General features: G+C 37.6%; 1 protein-coding gene across 19 annotated transcripts in view; it reads left to right on the top strand.

Moving 5' to 3' along the window:
- BTRC (beta-transducin repeat containing E3 ubiquitin protein ligase) overlaps nt 1–26,090 on the top strand; it is a 90,390-nt gene that overhangs the window by 50,157 nt on the left and 14,143 nt on the right. For 18 of the 19 annotated variants that reach the window (XR_004959954.1, XM_036264521.1, XM_036264522.1 and 15 more), the window contains 5 exons: nt 13,624–13,855; nt 18,141–18,327; nt 23,133–23,229; nt 24,102–24,239; nt 24,969–25,087. Coding sequence is in view for 18 of the 19 variants with exons in the window: in XM_036264521.1 (XP_036120414.1) it covers nt 13,624–13,855; nt 18,141–18,327; nt 23,133–23,229; nt 24,102–24,239; nt 24,969–25,087 (773 nt within the window). In the remaining variant the exon portion in view is untranslated. Of the gene's footprint in view, nt 1–1,427; nt 1,509–13,623; nt 13,856–18,140; nt 18,328–23,132; nt 23,230–24,101; nt 24,240–24,968; nt 25,088–26,090 lie in introns of all 19 variants that reach the window. The other variant, XM_036264524.1, reaches the window with a different exon arrangement.

Below are 26,090 nucleotides of genomic sequence, written 5' to 3'. Positions count from 1 at the left end.
GTAAAAATGTCCTTGGGTGAGGATAAAACATAAAAAATAAAGATTACCAAGTTAGAGTACTTATGGATGAAGTGTCAATGTAGTGATAGTATCATCCTTGTTGGTGAGAGAAGGGGATTTCAATTATGCTTACACTACAAGGCATTTTACCACTGCACTCTCTTTTTTTTTTTTTTTCCTTATTGATTTGAGAGAGAGAGAGTTAGAAACATCAATGAGAGAGAACATCAGTTGGCCACCTCCTATATGCCCCCCACTGGGGATTTGGCCCACAACCTGGGCATGTGCCCTTACCAGGAATCAAACCAGCGACCTCTTGGTGCATGGGTCGACACTCAACCACTGAGCCACGTCGGCCAGGCACCGCTGTACTCTCAAAATGCAATATCTACTCCTTTATTAGTTTGAGTTAAAAATTCATTTTACCAATTTTTAGGTATAGGTATAAAGGGCTTATGTCAGAGTTTAAAAGTAAAGGTTTCTGGACTTATAATTATTGTAAAAGTAAAGAAAATTATATTTAGTCAGCAACTATGTACATTATAGTCCTTTCTAGTTAAAAGCATAATGACAGCTAATGCCCTTACTATGTGCAGGGTGCTCTTCTAAATGCCTTCTTGTATTATCTTATTTTTATCCTAACAATCTTTCCAGGTAAGTACTGTAACAATCACTCTTTTACAGACAAGGAAATTGAGACACAGAGAGGTTAAGTAACTTAGCCCAAGTAAATGGTAGAGCTGGGATAGAATTGTTTCCAAATTACAGTGCTATTTTTTATGATATTCTGTTACAGACACATAACTCCTTCAGGACATTTGAACTGTCTTGAGTGTGGCACTTGTGGTCTTGGTGCTCATGTAAAAACTGCTCTTTGGCTATAGAAAATGTTTTTATCCATCTATGCAAAACAGTCCTGTAGGTTTTCTGCATAAGTGTTAGTCATTAACTTGGAGCTTCATTGTCATTAAAAAGAAGGAGCAGAATTTCATTTTAGAAAAAATGTACACTTTATGTAACAACTGCATTTTAAAATTTTGTCTGAACACAACTAACTTATGTGAATTTGAGCAAGTTATTTTGATCGCCTCTGCTAAAAAAAACAGACGTTGCATCCAACCTAAGCTTTTTCCTGGATAAATTAAGAAAACAATTACCCAACTGTTCCAGAGAGAAATGTCTTTAGTCCCTTGATGCTCCAAGGGTTATTAAAGTTTTACCTGCAGATAACCAAGACTTCCAGAAGTTACAAGTCATTTACTTCATTCACTGCAGCTAAGAGAGGCCTGCGCTGCTGCCTCATAGGATTATTTCTTGCTGCATTTAACATGCATTAACAAGCATTTGGAAAGAGTTGAATTTCTTCTAGAAAGCTGAGTTGGCTTCTTGAGATCCTATCCCCCAAACCTTGTATTTTCTTAATCCAGGTTTTAGATATACTTCTCAAAGGATTTCTTCAGGAGCAAGTTTTACCAAGTCATTGAGACCTTTTTGTTGGACACAAAAATGTAAGGATAAGAGCACAATGAGGAGAAGCATAGTTCTTCCTGTTTATTTAAAACTGACGATATTTTTCCCATGTACTTTTTAATTGTGCTTTAAGTGTGTTTTTTGTGTTTTCCTCTGGTAGCCAATGCCTCCATCATTTCCTGTTATTTATGGTAGAAATTAACTTTCTGATGCTAAAATAAAGGGAGGATATCAGAGGGTGTCAGGGAGAAGACTCTTAGTTTAAACTTCACTTTCAAACACAGAAATTTAATTTGGTAATATTAACATTATTTAACATTCAGATGAGCAACCTCTGAGGAAGTTTACAGAAAGAGCAGCCAGATTCCAGACAATTAAACTTTATTACATTGCCTGAAACATTAAGTAGTGGTTTAAGAAAATAATCCTTCATCACCTCTCTGTTTTGTTGTTTATTGTGTGGGAGAGGACCTGTTTGTCCAACAAGCATATTGTTTTTCTTGATGCAGGTGAGCTTGGTAATGTTAGGTCCATTTTACATTTGGTTATACTTACTCTTTTTCCCTTCATCTCTCTCCACCTCACCCCTACTCCCCCATCTCTTCCCTAGCCCCTCATCTCTCTCCCCTTTGCCATCTCTCCCTACCCCTACTTAACCCTTCCCGTCTCTTTTCCATCTCTCTCCTACCCCCAGTCACCACTCTCTCCTTTACCCCATCCCCAGTCACTTTTGTCTTTCCTTTCTCTTTTCTACCCTCCTTCTTCCTCTCCCTCTTCTCTGCTTTTTTCCCCATTCTTCCCCCTCTTCCCTTTCCACCTCCACCTCCCCCTTTCCTCTTCTTTCATTCTTCCTCCTCTTCTCTCCCCTTCTTTCCACAGTCACTATCACCTTAATTCCATATCCTACAGGATCTGATCTTGACTTTTCTAAGGTGTTCAGCAAAGGAGATAATTTTGCCTGCTATGATTAATTTGATGTTATAGACAAAGAATCCTCTAGATGACACAGAAACACCCTCCCCTCAATATCAAATAATTTACTAATGATTTTTTTTAAAACCAGAAAGCTATATACCCACCAATATGTGAACATTGTTTATTTTGTTGATGGTGAACATTATGGGCAATTTTTATGTTCTTTGTGCTTCTATGTTTTTTATGTTTTCTTAAGTGTGTCTATTATAAATGTTGTTTTTTAATAAATCACTTGATCTTTCTGTGCCTGATCCCAATAGATCCCTATTTAATGGAAATAAAAACAAGCCCTGAAGGGTTTGGCTCAGCGGTTAGAGCGTCGGCCCGCAGACCAGAGAGATCTGGGTTCGGTTCCCGCTAAGGGCACATACCTCGGTTGCAGTTTGTCCCCAGCCAATGTCTCTCTCTCACGTTGATGTTTATCTCTCTCTCTTCCCTCTGTCCTTCCTGCTCTATCTGAAGATAAATGCCAAAATGTCCTCAGGTGAGGATTAAAAAAAGAAAAGAAAAACAAAATAAAATGAGGAATAAGATTTGCTCCTCCAGTGGATATGAATTTGATTTTCCTTTTGATATTCAGTTTTCCAAATCCTTTTAACTTTCAAAATGGTGGCCCCTTGGACTTCAGCTATTAGTGCTCTCACAGCACATAATGGATGTTAAATACAATCTTACAACTTAGGCTTAAACTCAAGTCCTACAATACTTTTCTACCTTTCTCTACCCTTACCAAAATTTAGTTCACATTTTGTTTTTTTGTAATATATTTCTATGTTCTGAGGATGGTCAGTGTGACAGACCTGGCGCTTTATGTATAGATTTGTTTTCAGCCCTGTTAATCAGTCGTGGGGGGTAGACGGGACTGTCATTGGTGTGCAGCCATTCTATTATTGTTTTACCTTATCTATTGTCCTTGGTACTTTGGTTAAAGGCATAAAATTCATGCTGTCCTAGGCCATGATACAAACTCTTCCACAGTTAAATGTTAAAATTCCAAGCCCATATTCAAGTTTGACCAAAATAAGAACTTCCGGACTATTTTCTTCTCATTTGGCCAGCTTAGATGTGGAAGGTGAATGGATATAAGACTAGATGACATGTTCTAGACAAAGTTACGCATTTCCTAGCTATAGGATACTTGGTTCACAAAGGGTTAAATGGTGTAGTTAGTGAATGGTTTTCTAGCTTTAGGGGTTTTTGAAAAGAGATCTAGGAATTCTGCAGTTAATTGAATTCTTCAGGCATGAATTTATGGTCACTGAAAAATTATGAATGAGTGAAATTCTCTTGCTTTGCTACTAGATATAGTGCATATAGTATCCTAGAATTTCAAATTTAAAAAAAAAATAAAAAGATCCTATGCCTGTTTATGCTGGTTAGACATTTTATATGATAAACATGGTAACTTTAAAAGATTTTACACAATATATTTGCTCCCTTGCTTTGCTCTTCTCCCAGTTTTCCCCCCCACTTCTTTCTTCACTTCCCCAGATCTGCATCACTGGTGCATTTTCCCATTTTTCCCCATCTTGTGAGCAAAGTTTTAACAGTACATAGAAAGTTAACTGCCTGGAGTCTTTTAAATATAAGTAACACGCAACCAGTAATAAGCTGTCGGTTGTTTTTTTGCTGCCTGCAAAGAAACATAAACACAGTGCTCATTTCTGGCAGGTTTTTACTGTCAGAGTTTCTCCTATTATATTTATCTTACAATTTGCCAGGGGGTGAAGTTATTAAGTTTTAGCAGCAGCCATCGATCAAGTTCACAAGTTAACACGATAAAGGCTCTGTGCCGCTCCGATCCGGGGAAATGATGATCCTCACTCGGTAATTAACTAAATGAGAAAGTTAAATCTTACTTGAGAGCTGGGAGAGATGAAAGAGAGGTGTTTGTCAGTTTCTCAGTGGAAATTAGAAGCAGTTTTCTGCAATTCCCTAAGCTGCTGCTCTGTCATATTTTACATAAGCACTGGGAAAATGTCTTGTAATTAGTGCTGTCATGGAGGATTTTTTTTTGCTGAAGGATGTTGGAATAATTCATTAGATTATCAAGAAAGGCTTGTGTCCTGAAATGATTAGCACAGTGAAATTTAAACCATTAACGATAACAAGTTTAGAGCTTGCTGCAGTGCAGAGGCACCCGGGGTATGTCTGTGCCTATTTCAATCATTTCTTATAATTAAACATTATGTCCTTTTTTTTCCTCCATTACTAACACCCATCCAAAAATCCTTTTAAGGTGGCACTGTCTACATCAGTGGGTTTACCAGCCTTGGAGGTGTGTGTAGTTCGTAGCTACAATAATGCAGCAGTAAATTAAACTGCTGTGAGTTTCTTGGTTTAGAACAAAAGAACCTATCGCCCTGGAAGCTATAAAGTTGCATGAGGGAATCCACTACAGAAACAAGACCCCCAATTTTGAAACCTAAAAATGTTAAGTGATTATCCTATTCCTTTAACTACCTCAAAAATCCAGAAATAATCAAAATGCCTTGGCTTTGATTTTGGTCAATTTTTTAATGTTTTTTTTTCTTGTAATTAGTAAATAGAAAAAAAAAGATTGGCAAATGTCCAGACTTCAGATAATCATTTATACTGGTACATTTGTGAGCTTATTTCCTAGTGAGTTTTATTTAAAAGAATTGAAATGATTGCAAGCTTTTTCTTGTTGGTTATTAGAAATCAGTCAGATTCATAACGTAAACTTTCTTTCTGCTGACAAATCTGCCCCTTCCTGTCTTCCATGTTCACTAATCAGATCTGACATACTTATGAGTTCACCTAATATGTAATCATATTTAGTAGAAGCTGTTAAAATATTAATGCAATAATCCCACTGTGAAATGTGATGTTTACTTCTGTTGAAATGTATGTCCTATCTATATGAACAGGAACCATTTTTTTCTCATTTGCACTCTCACCCCAAAAAGTTATGGACTACTTCTCTGGTCACTGAAAGTTGGTTTCGGAAGAACTGAAAACTGAAATGTTAAAAGTTATGTCCCACTTTTGAGCATTCATTACTTTTTACTCTGTGTGTTCAATTTATGGCCAAATTCTTGTTGTTTCTCTTGAAATCTTCTTGTTAATAGACACCAACGTGCCAATGGGCTCTATCTCTTCAGGGTCCCTTTTGCTTTTCTGAACCTCCCTGCTGTCACTATCTCCATCACTAGGTGTGCTTATTTCCTTCTGTCCTAATCAAAATGTAGACAATACCGTTTCCTCTTTATTCAACCAAGACCATGTTAACTTTAAGAGATATTTTTACAAAGAAATCAAACAAAAATAATAGAAAAAAGAACTTTAAAATCACTTTTTGAATTCTTATTTAACTGAAGCCTGGCAGCAGCCAATAGAAAATATAGTATACCTTTAAAAAATTCTCCCTTATGCCCTGGTCAGTGTGGCTCAGTTGATTGGGCATCATCCCATGCACCAAGAGGTCACCAGTTCTATTCCCAGTGGTCTCTCTCCCTCTCCCTTCCTCTCTACCATCAATAAAAACATATTTTTAAAAAATCCTCCCTTCCTCCTCAAGACTCTTGAATGTTTTACCTTGTTTCTCTTGGCTGCAGGAGCAAGAATCCTTGTCCAGTCCCCATTCAGGTTAATGTACCAGATTAAATATTTGACAGATCAGCTCTCCTGAAGAAGTAAATCATTATACTGAAATGAATGTGCATTATAATTCAGACTCATATTCTCAGCAGGCCCTCTCTCTTCCTTCCTCTCTTGTGAGGGTAAAATACCTTTCTTCTAATTTTCTAATTTTAGCCACGATCACCACTTGCTGGATTATTTTATCAGCTTTCTGGTTGGTCTCCCTGCCTCTGCTCTCACAACTTGCTCTTGTTATCTTCTTTCCACCTCCCAGCCCCTCTACCATTCTCTGTGTGGCAGCTAGTAAATATTTCTAAAGCATAAATTAGATGATGTCATATTTGACTACTTCAAAACCTCAGGGGCTCTCCTTTACACTTAGGATGAAATCCATACTCCTTACTAAGGCCCAGAAGGCTTTATATGATCTGGCCTTATATGATCACTGACCTCATTTCCTACCACTGTCTCTCTCATTCACTCTGTTCCAGCTGTACAAGCCTTCTTTTTGTCTTTCACTTGAACACACCTTTGATTTGCTCTTTCTGTCTGAAAGGTCTTTCCCCCAGATCTTCAGAAGACTGACTCTTATCATTTAGAGCTGAGCTCATATGTTACCTCCTTCAGCATATTGTCATGACTACCTCAGTTAAAGTAGGTTGTATTACTCACTCCGTATTTTATGTTGCCTTATTTTGTTTTCTTCACAATACTTATTAGTTTCTGGAATTAACATATTTATTATATATTCTCTCTCTACCCTTCCCCAGAGAAGGTAAAGAAATTTAATGTGCCTATTCACTACAGTTTCCCTAGCACCGAGAGAAGTGCCCATCACAGCCTGGCCAGTGTGGCTTAGTGGATTGAGCATAGTCCCATGGAGAGGTCCTGGTTCGATTCCTGGTCAGGGCATATGCCCAGGTTGCAGGTTCAATCCCCAATAGGGGGCATGCAGGAGGCAGCCAATAGATGTTTCTCTCTCATCGATGTTTCTATCTCTCTCTCCTTTCCTCTCTCTCTAAAAAAAATCAATAAAACATTTTTTTTTAAAAAGAAAAAGTGCCTGGCACAGAGTAGTCACTCAATAAATGACTTTCAGTTGCTTGATAACTCTAAAGTTTCAGCCTTAGTCAAAATTCTTGTTCTATGCCTCCTGGGCTCTATAGCCTTATTAGCCCCAGTACAATCCTTGCCCATTTTATTGTTACATTCATCCATCATCTTAATCCTTATATCTCCTTCCCCCAATGCAATGCCAGTCTTCCTTCAAAGCCCTTCTTAAAGCCAAACAGAATCTTTAAATATCATTTGCATCATTTTAGTCATAAATATTACTCTTCACCTAGGCCTTGCTCCCCTGAGTCCAAATGGTGTCCTATTTCTGGAACATTTTCATTCTCTGCTTACCACTTCCTTTCTTAGTGGTTAAAGAAAGCAGGTTTTGCATGCAAATTAGAAACATCTGTCATTTTACTATCAAGTTTAGCCAGTCCATGCTGTATCTTCCAACCTATATAGTTAGCAAAGTCATCACACTTGACAATGGTGTTTGGTTAGACTAGTTGGTGTCTGCAGGTGTGTCTTTTTCTCTCTCTTGGCCCTGCAGCAGCTTCAGAGAAATTCATGGTAATTTTGAAAGTGATGCATGTGCTATGTCCTCAGGCCAGGGTGGGGGGGGAATGTTAGCCCTTAGCCTTTGAGGACTAAGCTGTGGACAGTCGTATAAAATCTTTTCTTTCATTTTGTGTGCTTGTCACCTGACAGCTTCTTTCTTCCTTCTTTTAGAGATAACTGTTCATTGTAAACAGAAAAGCAGAAAAGAAGATGTGCAGGGGTGGCAGAAAGTTAGTGTTACCATTAAACTGAGGTCGTTTGTCAGCTTTCCTAGACATTTGAACAGTAGTGGTTGAGTCATTGGGCTTTTGTTTGGGAAAGCCAAATCAATTCTATTGCCACCAGTAACCATTACCCTCTCTCCCATACACTCAAATATACAACCTTTGGGTTTTTAATAATTGAACTTTTTCACTGTACCCTTGTGGATTTTTATAGGTTCTCAAATTGAAATTTTGCTGCATTTACTTCAAACATTAGTAGAAAAATCTGTATGGGAGAATGATGGAGGGAAGACGGTTGATAACAAAGGCCTGTATCTCCAGCGTTCTTTACAAATATAATATCTTACTTAAAAATGAAATTAATATTACAGTGACATTTATCCTTAAGAATAATCTATCCTTAGAAGTTTTTAAAATTCATTTTATTAAGGCAATTTACAAATAATAAAATATACCCATTGTGTTTGTGGCAAATGTATACACCTGAGTAACAATCATGCTATAGAACATTTTCATTGCCCCAAAAACTTTCCTTCTGCCTTCACTCAATCAGTCCTACCCCCACAATCAGCCCCAGGCTCCTAGTGATTTGTTTTTATTATTATAAATTAGATTTGTTCTTCCTAGAGTTTCATATAAATAGAATCATAAAGTATATACTCTTTTGTGCCTGACTTCTTTTGTTCACCATGTTTTTGAGATTTATCCTTGTCATTTTGTGTATCTGTAGCTCATTTTTTTTAATGCATACTGTTCCATTGTACAGACACATCACAGTTTGTTTATCAGTTCAACTCTTGATAGACATTGGGATTCTTTCAATTTGGGACTATTTTAAATAAAGCAGCTATGAATATTCATATATAGACAAGTCTTTATGTGGAAATATGTTTTCATTCAGGGGTATAAATACCTAGGAGTGGAATTGCTGGGTCATGTAGTAAGTATATGTTTCACTTTATAAGAAACTGTCAACCAGTTTCTCTGAAGTGGTTGTACCATTAAAAATAACTGCCAGCGCCTTGGCCAGTTTGGCTCAGCGGTTAGAGCGTCGGCCTGCGGTCCAGAGAGACCTGGGTTCGGTTCCTGCCAGGGGCATGTACCTCGGTTGCAGTTTGTCCCTGGCCCTGGTTGGGTTGTGTGGGTGGCAACCACTCAATGTGTCCCTTTCATGTCAATGTTTCTCTCTTTTCCCCTCTCTCCCTCCCACTCTATCTGAACAAGAAACGAAAAAGTGTCCTCGGATAAGTATTAAAATAAAATTCCTGCCCTGGCTGGTTTGGCTCAGCGGTTAGAGCGTCAGCCTGTGGTCCAGAGAGACCTGGGTTCGGTTCCCACTAAGGGCACGTACCTCGGTTGCAGTTTGTTTCCGGCCCTGGTTGGTTGTGTGGGTGGTGACCAATCGATGTGTCCCTTTCACATCGATGTTTCTCTCTCTCTCTTCCTCTCTCTCCCTCCCACACTATCTGAACAAAAAATGGAAAAATGTCCTTGGGTGAGGATTAAAAAACAAAAAATTACTGCCAGCAATGTATAAAAGACACAATTCCTCCTCATTCTTGCCAATAATTTGTATTTTTCTAGACACTAATGATGTTCATGTGCTTATTGGTCATCCATGGATCTTTTTGGGTGAAGAGTCTCTCCAAATCTTTTACCCATTTAAAGAAAAAGGGTTGTTTTCTTATTGAGTTCTGAGAGTTTCTTATATATTTTAGATATAAGTACCTGGTCAAATACATATATTGCAAATATTTTCTCCCAGTCTGTGATTTGTATTTTTATTTTATTTTTTTAATCTTCGCCCGAGGCTATTTTTCCATTTATCTTCAGATAGAATGGGAGGGAGGGAGTGGAGAGACTGAGAGAGAGAAAGATAGAGAGACATCAATGTGAGAGACACACCGACTGGTTGCCTCCCACACGACCCTGACCAGGGCCATGGCCGAACTGAAACCAAGGTACGTGCCTTTGACCGGAATCGAACCTGAGACTCTTTGGTTTCCAGGCCGACGCTCTAACCTCAGAGCCAAACCAGTCAAGGCTGAATTTTTATTTTCTTAACTGTTTCTTTTGGAGACCAGAAGTTTATATTTTTTCTACATACTAACATTTCTATGAAATGTTGGCCTATCCCAATAGCAACAAGATTTTCTCCTATATTTTTTCTAGAAGTTCTATATATAAATCCAGAATCCACATAAGTTAATTTTTGTATATGGTCTAAAGTAAATAACAAGTTGTTTTTTCTAAACGGATATCCAATTGTTTCAACATCATTTGTTGAAAAGACTATCCTTTCCCTATTGAATTATCTTAGTACCTTTCTCAAAAATCAACTGGCCATGTATGAGTCTATCTATGGACTCTCCATTCTATTCCATTGATCTGCGTGTTTGTCTTTACACCAAACCACACTATCTTGATTACTATTGCTTTCTTGTAAGTCTTGAAATTCAGTAGTATTGTCCTTCATCTTTGTTTTATTTTTCAGGATTGTTTTGGCTAAAGTTTAGGTTCTTTGCATTTCCATACAAATTTTTCCTTTTTTTTTTTGGTATGTGCCCCTAGCGGGAACCAAACCCAGGACTCTCTGGTCTCGAGGCTGACGCTCCAACCACTGAGCCAAACCAGCCAGGGCTCCTTACAAATTTTTAAATTAGCTTGTCAGTTTGCCTGCTGGGATTTTGATTGATATTGCATTGATTCTATAGAACAGTTAGAAAGTAAACATCTTAACAACATTGAGTCCAGTTTGTGAGTATATCTCTCCATTTATTTAAGTCTTTTTAAATTTCCCTTAGCAATGTTTATTGTTTCAGTTTACAGGTATTACACATATTGTGTTAAATTTATTGCAAATATCACATTTGGGTTTTTTTTGATGCTACTATAAATTGTGATGGGAGATAGTTTTTAAAAATATAGTGGTTATCCTTGGGGGAGGGGTGGTTAGTGACATGAAAGAAAAGGAGCACAGCCTGGCCGGTATGGCTCAGTCGTTGACCCATGCACCAAGAGGTTACCGGTTTGATTCCAGGTCAGGGCACATGCCCAGGTCATGGGCCCAGTCCCCAGTGGGGAGCACGTAAGAGGTGGCCAATGATGTTCTTTCTCATCGGTGTTTATATCTCTCTCTCCCTCTCCCTTTCTCTCTCTCTAAAATCAATAAATAAAAAAGAAAGAGCACAGGGCAGAGCTTATGAGGCTTATGATAATTTATTTCTTGATCTGGGTGCTGGCTACATGGATATGTTCACCTTGTGAAAATTTATCAAGCTTTACACTTAAAATGATGCACTTTTATTTATAGTATACCTCAATGAAAATTAAAATAGAAAAAATGTCACACAGTAAGAAAGAAGGATATATTTTTTAAAAGAGAGGGATAATCCAGTTTCAACAGTATTATAAGTATCATCAAGAATGTTGATTTATTGGTCACCCAATACGTTTGCTCTCAAAATTCCCATTTGTTAGACCATTCTACCCCCATGTAATAAAATGTCTAGTTCCCTCTTTCCTTTATGTTTCAGTTCAAATGTCATCTCTTTTTAATGTTTTATTGATTTTAGAGAGAGAGGAAGGGAGAGGAAGAGAGAGATAGAAACATCAATGAGAGAACATCAATTGGCTGCCTCCTGCATGCCCCCTACTGGGAATTGGGCCTGCAACCTGGGCATGTGCCCTGTCCAGGAATCAAATCTGTGACCTCTTGGTGGTGCATGGGTCGACGCTCAACCAGTGAGCCACACTGGCTGGGCCAAATGTCATCTCTTTAGGAAAGCTATCTCTAACCCCCTTAGACTTAAATAACTATATTAGGGTTTTTTTTGTTTTGTTTTGTTTTTTACTTGTTGCATAACAAATTACTACAAACTTAGCAAGTTAAAACAACATCCATCCATTAGCTCACAATTCTCTAGGTCAGAAGTCTGGCACAGCATGGCTGGATCCTTTGCTCAGAGTATCACAAGGCTGAAATCAAGGGTTAGCCATGCTGAGTTCTCATCCGGAGGCTCTTGGGGGAAATTCTCTTCTCAGTTCATTGTCTTTGGCAGAATTCAGTTCCTTGCCTTTGTAGGATTGAGATCCCCAGTTCCTTACTGGCTTTCGGCTCTTAGAGGATGACTACATACCTTGTCACATGGTCTTCTTCCTCTTCTGCAACCAATTGGTGAAAACTCTGCTTTTACAAGGGTTATTCGAGTAGGTCAGAACCACCAGAGTGATCTCCCAACCTTGAGGTCAACTAATTCAGAACCTTAATTAAACCACAGCAGTACCTACATGTTTGTTTGAAAAACTGAAAGAAGATGTGTGTACACCAGAAGCCGAGACTCTTAGGACCATCATACAATTTTGCCTATCCCCTTATCCTGCTGTATTTTTCTTCATAGCACTATAGACATTATATTTTCTATTTATTTGGTTATGTTTTTAACTTGCTGAACACACTAGAATATAAGTTGCCCCAATGACAGAGAGTGGTATTTTTCAGTGTTGTATTCCTAGCACCTAGAACAGTGTTTGGCACGTTGTAAATGCTTAATTAATATTTATTGACTGAACCAATTAGTAAAAAAAAGTCTTTATGGCATATAATTTTGATGACATTGGAGATGGGATTTTCTTGGAGAAAAGAAAATAGGTAGATGAAGCATATAAATGTTATTTAAGCTTTAGTTCCAAAGGTACCAGAGTCTCACATTATTCATTGTCCTTTCTTTGTATGGAGGATTTCTTATTTGACTATTAAAAAATAAATTGTCAGTAATTGTATAAATGTCTAGTAACTAATGTATACAAGAAAAAGCAAATTATGAATGAATGTATTTTAAGACTGAGAGAAGGTTTTATACAAGCCTTAAAAAAGAACAGGAAAAATCAGAATGAAAATAAGGTGCTAACCCAGCTTACATCCCCATCACAAATGAAGACAGAGCTTGCTCACAGTTCTTTTCATCTGTCTTCCATCCTAAGGCACCTCAGTTTAGAGCTGTGTGCCACTTCTTCTCTAACTACAAAGCCATTTCCTGCATTTTCTACTTATTCTTGTCCAAGAAGCTTTGCTATTTAGCCATTTTCTACCGAATAAAGTCCAAATTTTTTTGCCTGGCAAAAGAAAAGGATTATTAGCTTTTTTGCTTGTTAGTAATAATAACTTACCATGCGCCCTGGCCAGTTTGGCTCAGCGGTTAGAGCGTCAGCCTGCGGTCCGGAGAGACCCGGGTTCGGTTCCCGCTAAGGGCACGTACTTCGGTTGCAGTTTGTCCCCGGCCCTGGTTGGTCGTGCGGGTGGCAGCCACTCGATGTGTCCCTTCACGTCGATGTTTCTCTCTCTCTCTCCCTTCCTCTGTCTCCCTCCCACTCAGTCTGTACAAAAAATGGAAAAATATCCTCGGGTGAGGATAAAAAAATAATAATAATAATAAAAATAACTTACCATGCTTTCAGCTTTTGGATTTCATCTGTATATCCCCAAATAATGTCTTCCTGTGAACTTTTGGAAATGGATGCTTAGTTGTCCATCAATATTCCCAATTTACCAACTTACTGTGGTATTTCTGTCTTTCCTTGTAAATGCTGTTTACAAACGTTCAGTTACTAGTAAAGTAACAGAGTGGGCTCCATCATGTAGACATAACGTAGCATGCAAGGCCAGCAAATTACATATTTCCCTCATTTTCAATACTTATTGTTATGTGGTTTTTTTTTTAATCCACCCCTTCTACAGACAAAACTTGCCAATGGCACTTCCAGTATGATTGTGCCCAAGCAACGGAAACTCTCGGCAAGCTATGAGAAGGAAAAGGAACTGTGTGTCAAATATTTTGAGCAGTGGTCAGAGTCCGATCAAGTGGAATTTGTGGAACATCTTATATCCCAAATGTGTCATTACCAACATGGGCACATAAACTCGTATCTTAAACCTATGCTGCAGAGGGATTTCATAACTGCTCTGCCAGGTATGTCTGCGGGTGTTTTTGAGCCATTAATTTGCCTGGAAGATATGTTACAATGGTAGTGGTACTGAATCTTCAGCTATACATCTCTCTTTCTAAACGTCTTTATTGGCTTAAGTTTTACAAACTGAGTCCTTTAATCGTACCTTCTTGGGGTATAAATACAAAAAAATCACACTCTGGGAATAGAAACTCCTCTTTTCTCTATCTTCTCCCTATCTCATGCTCTTCTCTTCACCCTGTTTACCCACACAACAGTCCAAGTAACATCTTTTCTGAGGTGTTATCTGGTTTGAGATATGTCTTAGTTTCAATATATGTTAACTTATATACTTGGCTTTGAATTTCTAAGAGGGTTTATCAACATAATATTTAAATTGTAAGAATGAATAAGAAACATTTTTGAGTATTTTAGAAAGAAGGGTATCTCAGGAGCCTTGTAGTGACATTACTTTACAACTTTACAGTCTCGCTATCACAGTAATCAAATAGCTATTATAATAGATATATAATGGTTTTTAAATACATATACTTAATATATATACACACAAACACACTTAAGTATCCATACACACACACACATATACAAAGTTAAAACCCTTTCTTTGGAGGGTGCTGTGTTTGTTTTACTGAATGCTTGATGGTGTGATCTAGGACATGACATAGGTATCAGTATTTGGGGGAAATCCTATCTCGGGAAAATATAAGATTCTCACCTGTGTGAAAAGCTTTTTCTAAAAGAAAAAATAGTACAAAGATGAGTGAATCTCCAAAATAGCATATCTTAGTTTTTTTTTCAGTTTCCTGATTATACAGGTTATGTTTAGGAAATTTAGCAAATTCACAAAAGTTTAAAAATTTAAAAATATAATTTCCCAGAACCCCACTATTCAGAGAAAACTACTAATGTGCTATTAACATTATGGCATGTAGCCTTCCTGTTTTTTCTAGGTGTGGGTATATATTTCCTTTGAAAGCTGGGTGTAACTTTAAAAAAAAAATTTTCTTTATTGATTTTAGAAAGTGAGAAAGGGCGAGGGAGACAGAGAGAGAGAAACATCGATTGGCTACCTTCGGCATGCCCCCCACTGGGGATTGGGCCCACAACCTGGGCATGTGCCCTGACTGGGAATCGAACCGGCAACCTCTTGGTGATTGGGTCGATGCTCAACCAACTGAGCCACACCAGCCCTGCTATAACAGTTTTTTCTTATTATGTTCTCTTAATGTATTTTTCTAAGTATTTGTTTTTTAAAAACATATTTTTATAGGATTCTATATTCTTTGTGATGGCTGAAGCACCTATTATTTAATCTTTTTATTGAGCATTTAGGTATTTTTAAATGTTTTTCCTATTCTGTGATGGACATTCTTATTCATTTATCTTTTGGGCATCCTAGGAGAAAATACCAGATGTGGGATTTCTATGTTAAAGAATTATGAACATGTTAAGGCTTTTATTACGTATACCAAACTATCCTCTAAGAAACATATACTAACTTATACACTCCCCAAAACGGCTTGTTACCACTTGCTTAATCTTTGCCAATTATAGCTTAAAATTTTTTTTTCCAAAATTGCATTTTAAATTGCCCTTTAAAACAAAAGAAATGCCTCTTTATAACTTAGAAATAACCATTTTAAAGCTGAATTTGTGCCTGTATCTTTTGTTAAATAGAATAGATTTTTGGCCCATCTTCACTCATTGGATTTTGTTTTAGCCACGGGCAAACAGTTTTCTTTGTGTGAACAACCTATGTGTACCTAATTACTGTGCTCTCCCCATTCACTGAGGCATGTTACTATCTCAAGCATATACCACTAAGAATTGAATAGGAGTTGATTAGACTGGAGTGTCCCTTTGCCTAATACTGATCCCTGGTGTGTATCTGCTGAGCATTTTATAAGATATTAAATCATCAGTCTAGTGCTCTACAGCCATTTTAACTTGTAAACCTACACCATCTGGCTACATTTAGTAAACCAAACTACTTCAAAAAATGCCTGTAATCCATTAATGTAATGAGTTTGTTTGGAGTGTTAGATGAAATTACTTCCAAAGACTTATGATATGGACATTGTGAAAGATCAGGAGCAATTTGATGGCAGCCATTAAAAGCACAGGAATGGATTTTGGAAACTTCTGATGGTATAGAAAGTTTCAGTATAAAGATGCAGAAATTGGTCTGACCAGTTTAGCTCATTGGTTAGAGCATCGGCCCACGGACCAAGAAGTCGAGGGTTTGATTCCAGCCAAAGGCACATACCTCGATTGCAGTTCATCCTGAACCCTAGTCAGGGTCATGTGGAAGGCAACCAATTTATGTGTCTCACACATCAATGTTTCTCTCTCTCTTTCCTTCCTTCCCTCCCACTCTATCCGAAGATAAATGAAAAATATCCTTGGATAAGGATTTCAGAGGGAAAAAAGATGCAGAAATTGTACCATCACTGTATTTTGCATGAAAAGCTAATTATTGTTTTTAATTGGCTTATGATCATGTTCCTTTAATAAGAATGAGGTTATGGATGCCTCCATCTGCTTATGCTTAAATATGAACATGATTGCCCTGGCCAGGTGACTCAGTTGTTTGGAGTGTCACCCCATACACCAAAAGGTTGCAGGTTCAATTCCTGGTCAGAGCACATAACCCATGTTGCAGATTTGATACCCGGTCTGGGTGCATACGGGAGGTAATTGATGTTTCTCTCTCACATCGATGTTTCTCTCTCTCCCTCCCTCCCTTTGTCTCTAAAATCAATAAACATATCATCAGGTGAGGATTAAAATTAAAATATATATATGAGTCCTGGCCAGTTTGGCTCAGCGGTTAGAGCGTCGGCCCGCAGTCCAGAGAGACCTGGGTTCGGTTCCCGCTAAGGGCATGTACCTCGATTGCAGTTTGTCCCCGGCCCCAGTTGGGGTTGTGCAGGAGGCAGCCACTCTGCATGTCCCTTTCACGTTGATGTTTCTCTCTCTTCCTCTCCTCCTCTCTTCCTTTCTCTCCCTCCCACTCTATCTAAACAAAAATAGAAAAATGTCCTCGGTGAGGATAAAAATACACACACGAACATGATGCCAACCAAATAAAATTCACTTAATGCTTTTTTTTCTAAATCTACTGAAAAATGTGACGATATCCATACAATCTTTATAATTAGAAAAATGTTTAAACACATTTTGATTGTTGCTAATGGCGTCCAAGTGTGTCTGTATAATTCAGGGGAAGGGCACAAAATAAAATGTGGTATACTTTTCTCTTTGTTAAGTTTGTACCTAAGGTAGTCAAAGTTTGAAGGAATCCTTCTGCTTTATTTATGTCTTTAGGAAACATTTGATATGTAACTTGTAAAGAGAATAACTTTGAATGTTTTTGTTTCACTTGTGAATTAGAACAACAGCCAAAAGTTTATTAGTGTGATCATCCTATTTTATAGGATCTATTCCTCTGAGACCTCAGTACAAACTCCAGTGGTAGAGAATTTTAATTGGGAAGCCCATCTAGTTTCACAGCCCAAGATCTACTTCCACTGTTTTTCTCTGTACCTCCTACAAAACAGTCTCTGAAATTCTAACCAAGTTATCTATTGGTCTGGGATTTTTTTCATTTTTGGTCAACTGTCATTTAGGTTTTATAGCAGCAACTATTCTCAAATATAGTTTTTTTAAAACATCTGAAATTAAACTCATCCTTGAACTTAAACATTCCTCTCTGTCTTTTCTCTCGGGATGTTCCTATACCAATCTGTATTTCCTTCTTTCCTTTCTGCATGCCCAAAATTCTATAACCCAGCACATTCTGACTTAGTGCCTCTCTTCCAGTACATTTAAAGGATATTTCTTTTACTGAACAGCTTTGGAACTGCAGCAGTAATAGAAACAGAATGAGAAATGGACCTAATATAGAGATTTGGGGGGGCCTGAATCACAGAGTTTGAGTTTGAGATGCCATCCATAGAATATCCCCTAGTGCTGAAATCCATACAGATAGATGTGAATTGTTTTCTGGAATCCTTTTTATTTTTAATGTCTTGGGGGTTTGCTGGATGTTAGCTTTAACTTCCTTATCTAAAGGAAGATAGAAAATAGCGTTCATTTCTGTAACCTTATGGAAAAATTATTGACACTCATTTGACCTAAGTCTCTGCTTGAAAAAGAAACTGGACCACACTTGGGACAGAGATGTGCCTTCATTGCAGAATAAACTCTGTTCTGTTTCAAAGACCTATTGCAACAAATCATTCACAACCTATGTTCTTCTTCTTTGCCACCTCCCCCCACCAAAAGCTCGGGGTTTGGATCACATTGCTGAGAATATTCTGTCATATCTGGATGCCAAATCACTGTGTGCTGCTGAACTTGTGTGCAAGGAATGGTACCGAGTGACTTCTGATGGCATGTTATGGAAAAAGCTCATCGAGAGAATGGTCAGGACAGATTCTCTGTGGAGAGGCCTGGCAGAACGAAGAGGATGGTGAGCCTTTTAACTTTCTTACTATTACAGAGCTTCAGGGCCTGGCCATTCAGTCACTGGAATGTTGTTGGGAACCAGTGAGACTGCTTCTTATTTAATACAGTGATATTGCTGGTTTAGAGCAAAAAATGTAAAATAGTTGTTCATGTACTCAGCAGTTTTTCTTCTGACCAATCACACATAAATGATATAATAATGTGTTAATACTGCTTTGCAAAAACTAACAAAAAACTGACCAGCCCTCCCGTTTAAAGCATTCTGTTCTCTAGGCAGAAACAGTATCCTGAAAAAGGGCTGAGGTGCAATTTGTAAGGTAAGTAGATGACTTAGAATCACTTAGAAGCCATCAGATGATCCAGCTTTCCCCTAAAACAGTCCAGAAAAAATAATTATTTTCTTCTTCAGAAGATTCCTTGCCTTTAGTCCATGCCTGTGGTGTTTTATCACCTTTGTAATCAAAATTATTTTTATGCCCAACTACAAGAAGAACCTTAGCCATCAGAAAAGTGAAAAATGAAATTTGGTATAAATAATTGTTTCTTCATAAGACTTCTATTTTATTGCTTAATCTTGAATTTCTTAAGGCATTATGTAGTTAGCAGCCTGAGACTTCACCAATTTTGTTTTCTTAACATAATGGTACCATTTTATTAGAACTTCTGGAAGGTGTCTTCCAAATATAATTTGCTCTTAGAGGATATCTCTAGAATGTCACTCTAAGAAAGTCAGGTGTGAATATTTCCATAAAATAAAGGTGACATTAAATATTTTAGTTGATAGATATGCTCAGCATTATCCTGAGCAATTAATTTTATCAGTTGTTTATCTTGGATCATAAAGAGATACAAAACAGTGAAGAATTAAGGATCAGCTTTTCTTAGCAATTTTCTTAAAAATATAGTTGGCTCCCTTTCTTTTTCTAATCTCTAAAAATAATTAATATATAATAAACAAAAATGCCTTGTAAATATACCAAGTGCTGCAAGAGATTTCTATCATTCTGGCTATTAGGAAGACTTTAATATTTCTCTCAAATTCAATTAAAGGAAGCAAATGCCAGGCAATTCTTTAGCTATATAAAAATTGCATAAATGGCCCTGGATGGTTTGGCTCAGCGGTTGGAGCATTGGCCTGCGGAGCAGAGTCCCGGGTTTGGTTCCCGCTAGCGACACGTACCCAAAAAAATTAAAAAAAAAAATTGCATAAATGAAAGAATATTGTTATTTTCTTCTCCAAATATATATTTTATCCTCATTTATTTCACTATACAGAAAAATAGAAACCTTATCTTTAATAACATTTCATACTTTGGAAATAAACTCTATAGTATAAAAAAAGCAAAATAGTATGTAGTTGTATGGTATTCAAAGTCTATCATTTTGTCAAGTGTGCCAAGACCAGCTTTACAGCCTGAGAAGTAGAGCAGACAGTTGCTTAATGGGAAAATTTTAGGGCAGCTAGGACTATTCCTCTACCCTTTAAGGGAGGGAAGGGAGAAACTCTCCTCCAAATCACTCCTGACCTGAAATTTCCATTATAGAGATTCATTCCCATAGCTGTAAAGGTTTTGTTCCCTATTAAAATATATTTTGTTCCTATTTGGACTATAAAGGACAGTGAAACTTTATCAGACAGTGGGAGTTTACAAAGTCTTTTTTTGAGATAGGGAAAACAAGAAGTATATGGGCAGACTGGGGCAGATGCATGTGAAAATGCCAAAGATAAGCAGACTTCACAATTTTGCTTAGAGTTGGCACTAAACAGCAAGATTTTTTATGTTAGTTATAAAGAGAAAAAAATAAGGTCATTGAAGGAGATGGCTTTTGGCCTTTTAAAAGGGAGTATTGGAAGGTATAGCTGAGAAATAATCCAGGATCCAGCTCTAATTATCACTCTTTCTCTTCTCTCTTCAACCACAGGAACTCATTTCTGCTCTTTTGAGTATCCTTTAGAGTTCTGACTATATTCCTTTGTCTTTGGCCACATTTATCATCTTATTTTAATGTAGCTCCATGAAGTGACTAATATTTGTACACCCCATGAAAACCTCTTCCAGTATCCCCTTGACTTTCTATGGCTGCTTCTATTCTTATATGTTGCCTTTCTTCCTGTGTTAGTGTCCTCTCTCCCACTTAAAAAAAAAAATTAGTCTATGATCAGTTATTCATTTTATCCTTTTTTAAAATAACTTTTTAGTTTGATATAGTCCCATTTGTTTATTTTTCCTTTTATTTATTTTTTTATGTTTTTATTGATTTTTACAGAGAGAAGAAGGGAGAGTGAGAGAGAGATAAAAACATCGATGAGAGAGGCACATCCATTGGCTGCCTGCTGCACACCCCCAATGGGGATTGAGCCCGAAACCCAGGCATGTGCCCTGACCGGGAATCGAACTGGTGATCTCTTGGTCCAGTGGTCAATGCTCAACCACTGAACCACACTAACCTGGCCTCATTTTATTCTTTTAAGTTATCTTACTGAGCTTACTATGTCAATAAAGTCCCCATATGCTGTCATTGATAGTTTCATCCATTTTGTCCAACCAAAAATAAACAAGTAAATATAATTTTCTAATAAAGCTTTAGGTTTAACTTCTGCTTTGCTTTTGTAATTTATATCTAGATGAATTTTACAGTCTGACCCTATGACATGAACTCCATTATTTCCTGTCTTGAATAATACTGAATATGCTCTCTGCTCAGTAACGGTAACTCTTAAAAGTATAATAAAAGACAACTTGGGAAAACTCCATTTTCTTAATCAGCAGATCACATTTTATGATAACATTCTGAATTTAATATTTAGCATTTATCATGTACTCAGACTCTTAGAGGTACTAGGTATTTCATATAGAAGGTGTTTCCTGTTGTCAAAGAGCTTCTATCATAAAAGGTGTTGACTTACAGACTCAGAAACCAGTTTTCAATACCTAGCCACCCTTTTTTGGAGCACCTCTGATTTGAATTCAGATTCTTTAGCAAGCCATGGTAACTACAGTGCAATAGAAAATGAGATCTGAGGTTTATATGATTTCCCTTTCCTTAGTTTGTAGAGATAGTTTCATTACTGATAAAGAAAATCCTGGGGTGCCTGGTAATTGGCAGAGATTAAAAGGAGGACAGGAATCTCTGAGGAATGGTGGACATCGAGAGACAATATAGTAGTTCAGGGTATGGGATCTGAAGTCAGACTTAGATTCAAATCTCAGCTCTACTCACTAGTTATATGACCTTGGGAAAGTTACTTAATCTCCCTCACGTTTGATTTCTTTATCTGTAAAATTAATATAGTGATTCCTACCTCATTAAAGGATGTTGGAATTGAAATTATTAAATTATAATTATTAACCAGATTTAGAATCTCTATTTAGAATTTATTTGTCAGCAATGTGTTGCTAGAATAAGATTGTTTAGAGAATACTTTTAAGCCAGAATTATTTCAATGTATCTTATTTGCCCTTTTCTTTATATTGGTGTATCCTGTTGCTTGCTCCTGTTTATCCTTTTTTAAAAACTATTATTTTAGCTTTTCCACTGCAGATTTCCCTTTTTGTATTAACACAGAAGTCAGAGCCAGTAGCTACCTTCCTGATAGGAAATTTTCTCAGCTAATTTTCAAGGTGTATAATAGGAAGAGGGCAGGGGAGAAGCGCTCCTAGAGACATTGAACAATTAATTATATTGTAATGGAGCTATAGAGGGAGGAGTAGATGACTGGCCCAGAGAAAACATGATTTCTCTGGTGCCAGGATTATACTCAGAGGCATTTCTGCCTATCTCCACTTTGCAAGGCACGGTGCCAGTGAGAACAGCAGTTAGTACACCCATAGTGGGGTTTACTAGCTTCCACACCGTGTTTGGTGGGTTCTTAACTTCAGGATAAGGAATTAAATTTTTTACCCAGCAGGAAGTGATTGCCATTTACTGATTTTTTTTGGTAGCAAAGATCTAGCTTGGGATATGAGTATTCCAAAGATGTGCTGTCATGAGGAAGGAGATGCTAACAAATGTTGCTCACTGGAATCAAGGAAAGGCAGTAAGATGTGTGTATGTGTGTACATAGCCTGGAACACACCTGTGAAAGTCAATTTCATGCTTTAGACTTGACAGCATAGTACTTTTAGGCATTTTTTTCCTCTTCTTCCATAACTTTTTCTGAATACTCCTATGATCCTTTTGTTTTCTGTGCAAATGAACACTGAATTGCTCCTTTTAAAGCATAGCTACACTGATCACCAGCAGCCTGGGTGCCTGAGTTGCCAACATACCATAACCCACATAAATGAAGACAAAAAAAGTGTTCATGGCAGAAGGGCATTCCTGCTGTCCATGATGCTAGGCTCCACTGATTAGCACAGCTTTACTCAGTGAAAAAAAGACTGTGAGGCATACGCCTAGTAGTTCAAAGGTAGTACATAGGTATTATCATGAACAAAATTTTCTAAAGGTTATAGTCATTAAATCTCTCTATCCAGAGGTCTAATAGACCAATAGATGAATTCTGATTATATGTATTTTATTTATCTATTGACATTATAATATTCCTGAAGACCTGATACTTGGATGTTCTACACTGGAAATCATCATGATTTACACCAAAGCAAATCAATGTTGGCCTAGTTCCTTAGAGCCCAGAAAATTACTCCTTGATGTGAGACTCCCCAAACCAGACTTAACTTCACATCTCTCCGGACTAGTTATGGAGACTGTATGAATGGTAACTTTGAAACACTTTGAAGAAATATGAAGCTCCTTGTGAATGTGTAATATTATGATTTTTATTGTGAAATATGTATTGTTTTTTAGGGGACAATATTTATTCAAAAACAAACCTCCTGATGGGAATGCTCCTCCCAACTCTTTTTACAGAGCACTTTATCCTAAAATTATACAAGACATTGAGGTAAGAATCTATGTATATTTGGGTATTTGCCAAATACTAGAGAATCATCAACAATCTTCAGTAATAGCATTGTTACAGCAAACCCATTAAGGTTTATTGATGTGGGTTAAAAATCTATTTCTTTGTAAGAGAATAGAGAAGGTAAAATATAGTAAATAGCCAGGCAAAGATTTGTATTTAAACACTGTTTACTGATAAATAGATGAGAGAGAAAGAGAGACTATGATGTCTTCAGATAATAGCAATGAGACTGCTAAAGTTACACTCTTTTTTGTCTTTATTGATTTTTAGAGAGAGAGGAAGGGAGAGGGAGAGATCGAAACATCGATGAGAGAGAACATTGATTGGCCGTCTCCTGCATGCCCCCCGCTGGGGATCGGGCCCACAACCTGGGCATGTGCCCTGACCAGGAATCAAACCGATGACCTTTTGATGAATGGGGTTGACACTCAACCACTGAGCCACACCGGCCAGGCCAAAGTTACACTCTTAACCTGATATTCAGATATCTTCTGAATTGAGCCTCCATGGAGGTTGGCTGGTAGAAATGGCCACCATGATGTAAGAAGAACACTGAGCACATAACCTCATGTGGTTCATAGCTTGCCCTCTATCGGTGAGCAGTTTCTTTCCACCAGGTTTATGATTTAGCTGAATGAGTTATATGGAGAGTTCTAGAAAATAAATCTTTACTTCACAAATGGAAAAATGTTTCATAATTTTAAATAGTGGCTTTTTTAGTTTTCCTTAAGTGCTATATATCCAATAGAGTGAAGCATTGAGCATTTGTCATTGATTGCCATTAAAGTCAAATAAGAGTTTAGTTCTGTTCCTTTCCTAATTACTGCCTCTTATGTTATTTTTTTTTTCAGACAATAGAATCTAATTGGAGATGTGGAAGACACAGTTTACAGAGAATCCACTGCCGAAGTGAAACAAGCAAAGGAGTGTACTGTTTACAGTATGATGATCAGAAGATAGTAAGCGGCCTTCGAGACAACACTATCAAGGTAAGGTTTCTTCAGTTGTGGGAACTTAGCTAATGAAGCTAGGGTGACCACATTCATAAAACAATCGAAAGCATAAATTCTAAATATTATTTCCAGGAAGTTAATGAGCATTTTAGATTGTTTCTAGTCCCAAAGCCAAAATCCTTAAAGGACAGATACCTGCTTCCCCCCAGAAGAGTATACAAATGGATTGCTAAATTCTCTTCTTTTTTTTTTTTTATCCTCACCCGAGGACATTTTTCCATTTTTTGTTCAGGTAGAGTGGGAGGGAGAGAGAGGAACAGAGAGAGAGAGAGAAACATCGATGTGAAAGGAACACATCGAGTGGCTGCCACCCGCACAACCGACCAGGGCCTGGGACAAACTGCAACCGAGGTACGCGCCCTTAGCGGGAACCGAACCCGGGTCTCTCAGGGCCTCAGGCCTACGCTCTAACCGCTGAGCCAAACCGGCCAGGGCTAAATTCTCTTCTTGAAGTGCACTGAATGGGCTATTACTCTTGGCCCTCAAATAATTATAGGCTAACCTTGTTCCTTAATGAAAAGGATAAAGTCTGCATTTGTACCGAAGCTACATATATAGGTGCTTAGCTATACCTAGAGAAAAGAATGCATTCCATACTACTCTGGGCTTTGATTCTTTTGGGGAATCAAACACATAATAGAGCCAGCAAGTCTCTGCAGCACCCCATTATCACAGTGATCAAAAGGATCTTGTTTGCCATCCTAGATCTGGGATAAAAGCACATTGGAATGCAAGCGAATTCTCACAGGCCACACGGGTTCTGTCCTGTGTCTCCAGTATGACGAGAGGGTGATCATAACTGGATCATCGGATTCCACGGTCAGGTAGAAAATTTCAAACGATCTTTTGAACTCTGAAATATTAGATCCATTCTGTCTTTATCATAGATAGTAATTCTGTATGTATCTGCATGAACATAGTTCTGTAACTTCATAACTAATGAAGAATAAACCATCAGCTCTCCCTCCATTGTTGTGTTAATCTAGAACTAGAAAACTTGAATTAGGAATGATTAAGGTAAGTTTACATTTTTGTACATTTAAGAAACTACACGTTCTGTTTTAATTTGCTGGAATCATCTATTATAGTAACTTGGTAAACCTTGCATTCCTTACAAAAAACACTTCACAAGGGAATGACATGAATGAAATGAAGCCTTCCTTTCAGGTGCTTATAACTGTAGTGCAGGCATGTGTTATCGCCTTTAAAATGTATATAGGTGAGCAATGCTCTCTCTTTGCCAGCCCCTCCCCTGCTGTCCCTGCAGTTTTTAATTGCAAGCTTCACTCAGGGAGGGGCCTTCAATTTCCAGAGGCATTAGTGATTTGATGACACAGCCATTATGCTGCTGGAGTCCAGTGTAGCTTGAGTTCTGGGTACCAAAAGCACTGCTGGAAACCCTGTTAGGAATTTTGCCGTAAGCTAAAAGATTTAGCAAACATAATGCATCAAAAGTAACTTTTTAAAAAATGGTGGTGGCGGGGGGAGCAGTTAACTGCATTGTTAGATTCTCTGAAGTTAAATGTTTACCATTCCCAGTTATCCTCTGAATAGAAAAGGCTGTTCTTGTTTCTTGTCTTTTGACTTAAAGGCATAGCAAACTCTGTTCTTATAGTTATCGACATTTAACATTTATTGGTGCGTGTGGAGTGCCTCAAGGAAGCTGAAGCATTGAAGAGGCTAACATCATTTATAGGATAAGGCAAAAACAATTTTCTAAAAAAGGGGGTTAAACTGGAAAAAGAAATAACTGATGTTATAAAAACCAAAGTAAATATACAAAAATGGAGTAATCAAAGTCAAATACTGTATCCCTCATCACATAAA

The sequence above is a fragment of the Molossus molossus genome, unplaced genomic scaffold (assembly GCF_014108415.1).
Source record: "Molossus molossus isolate mMolMol1 unplaced genomic scaffold, mMolMol1.p scaffold_m16_p_17, whole genome shotgun sequence".
Lineage (NCBI taxonomy): Eukaryota > Metazoa > Chordata > Mammalia > Chiroptera > Molossidae > Molossus > Molossus molossus.
Note: the sequence above shows the minus strand (reverse complement) of the source record. Positions and strands in the feature narration are given on the sequence as shown.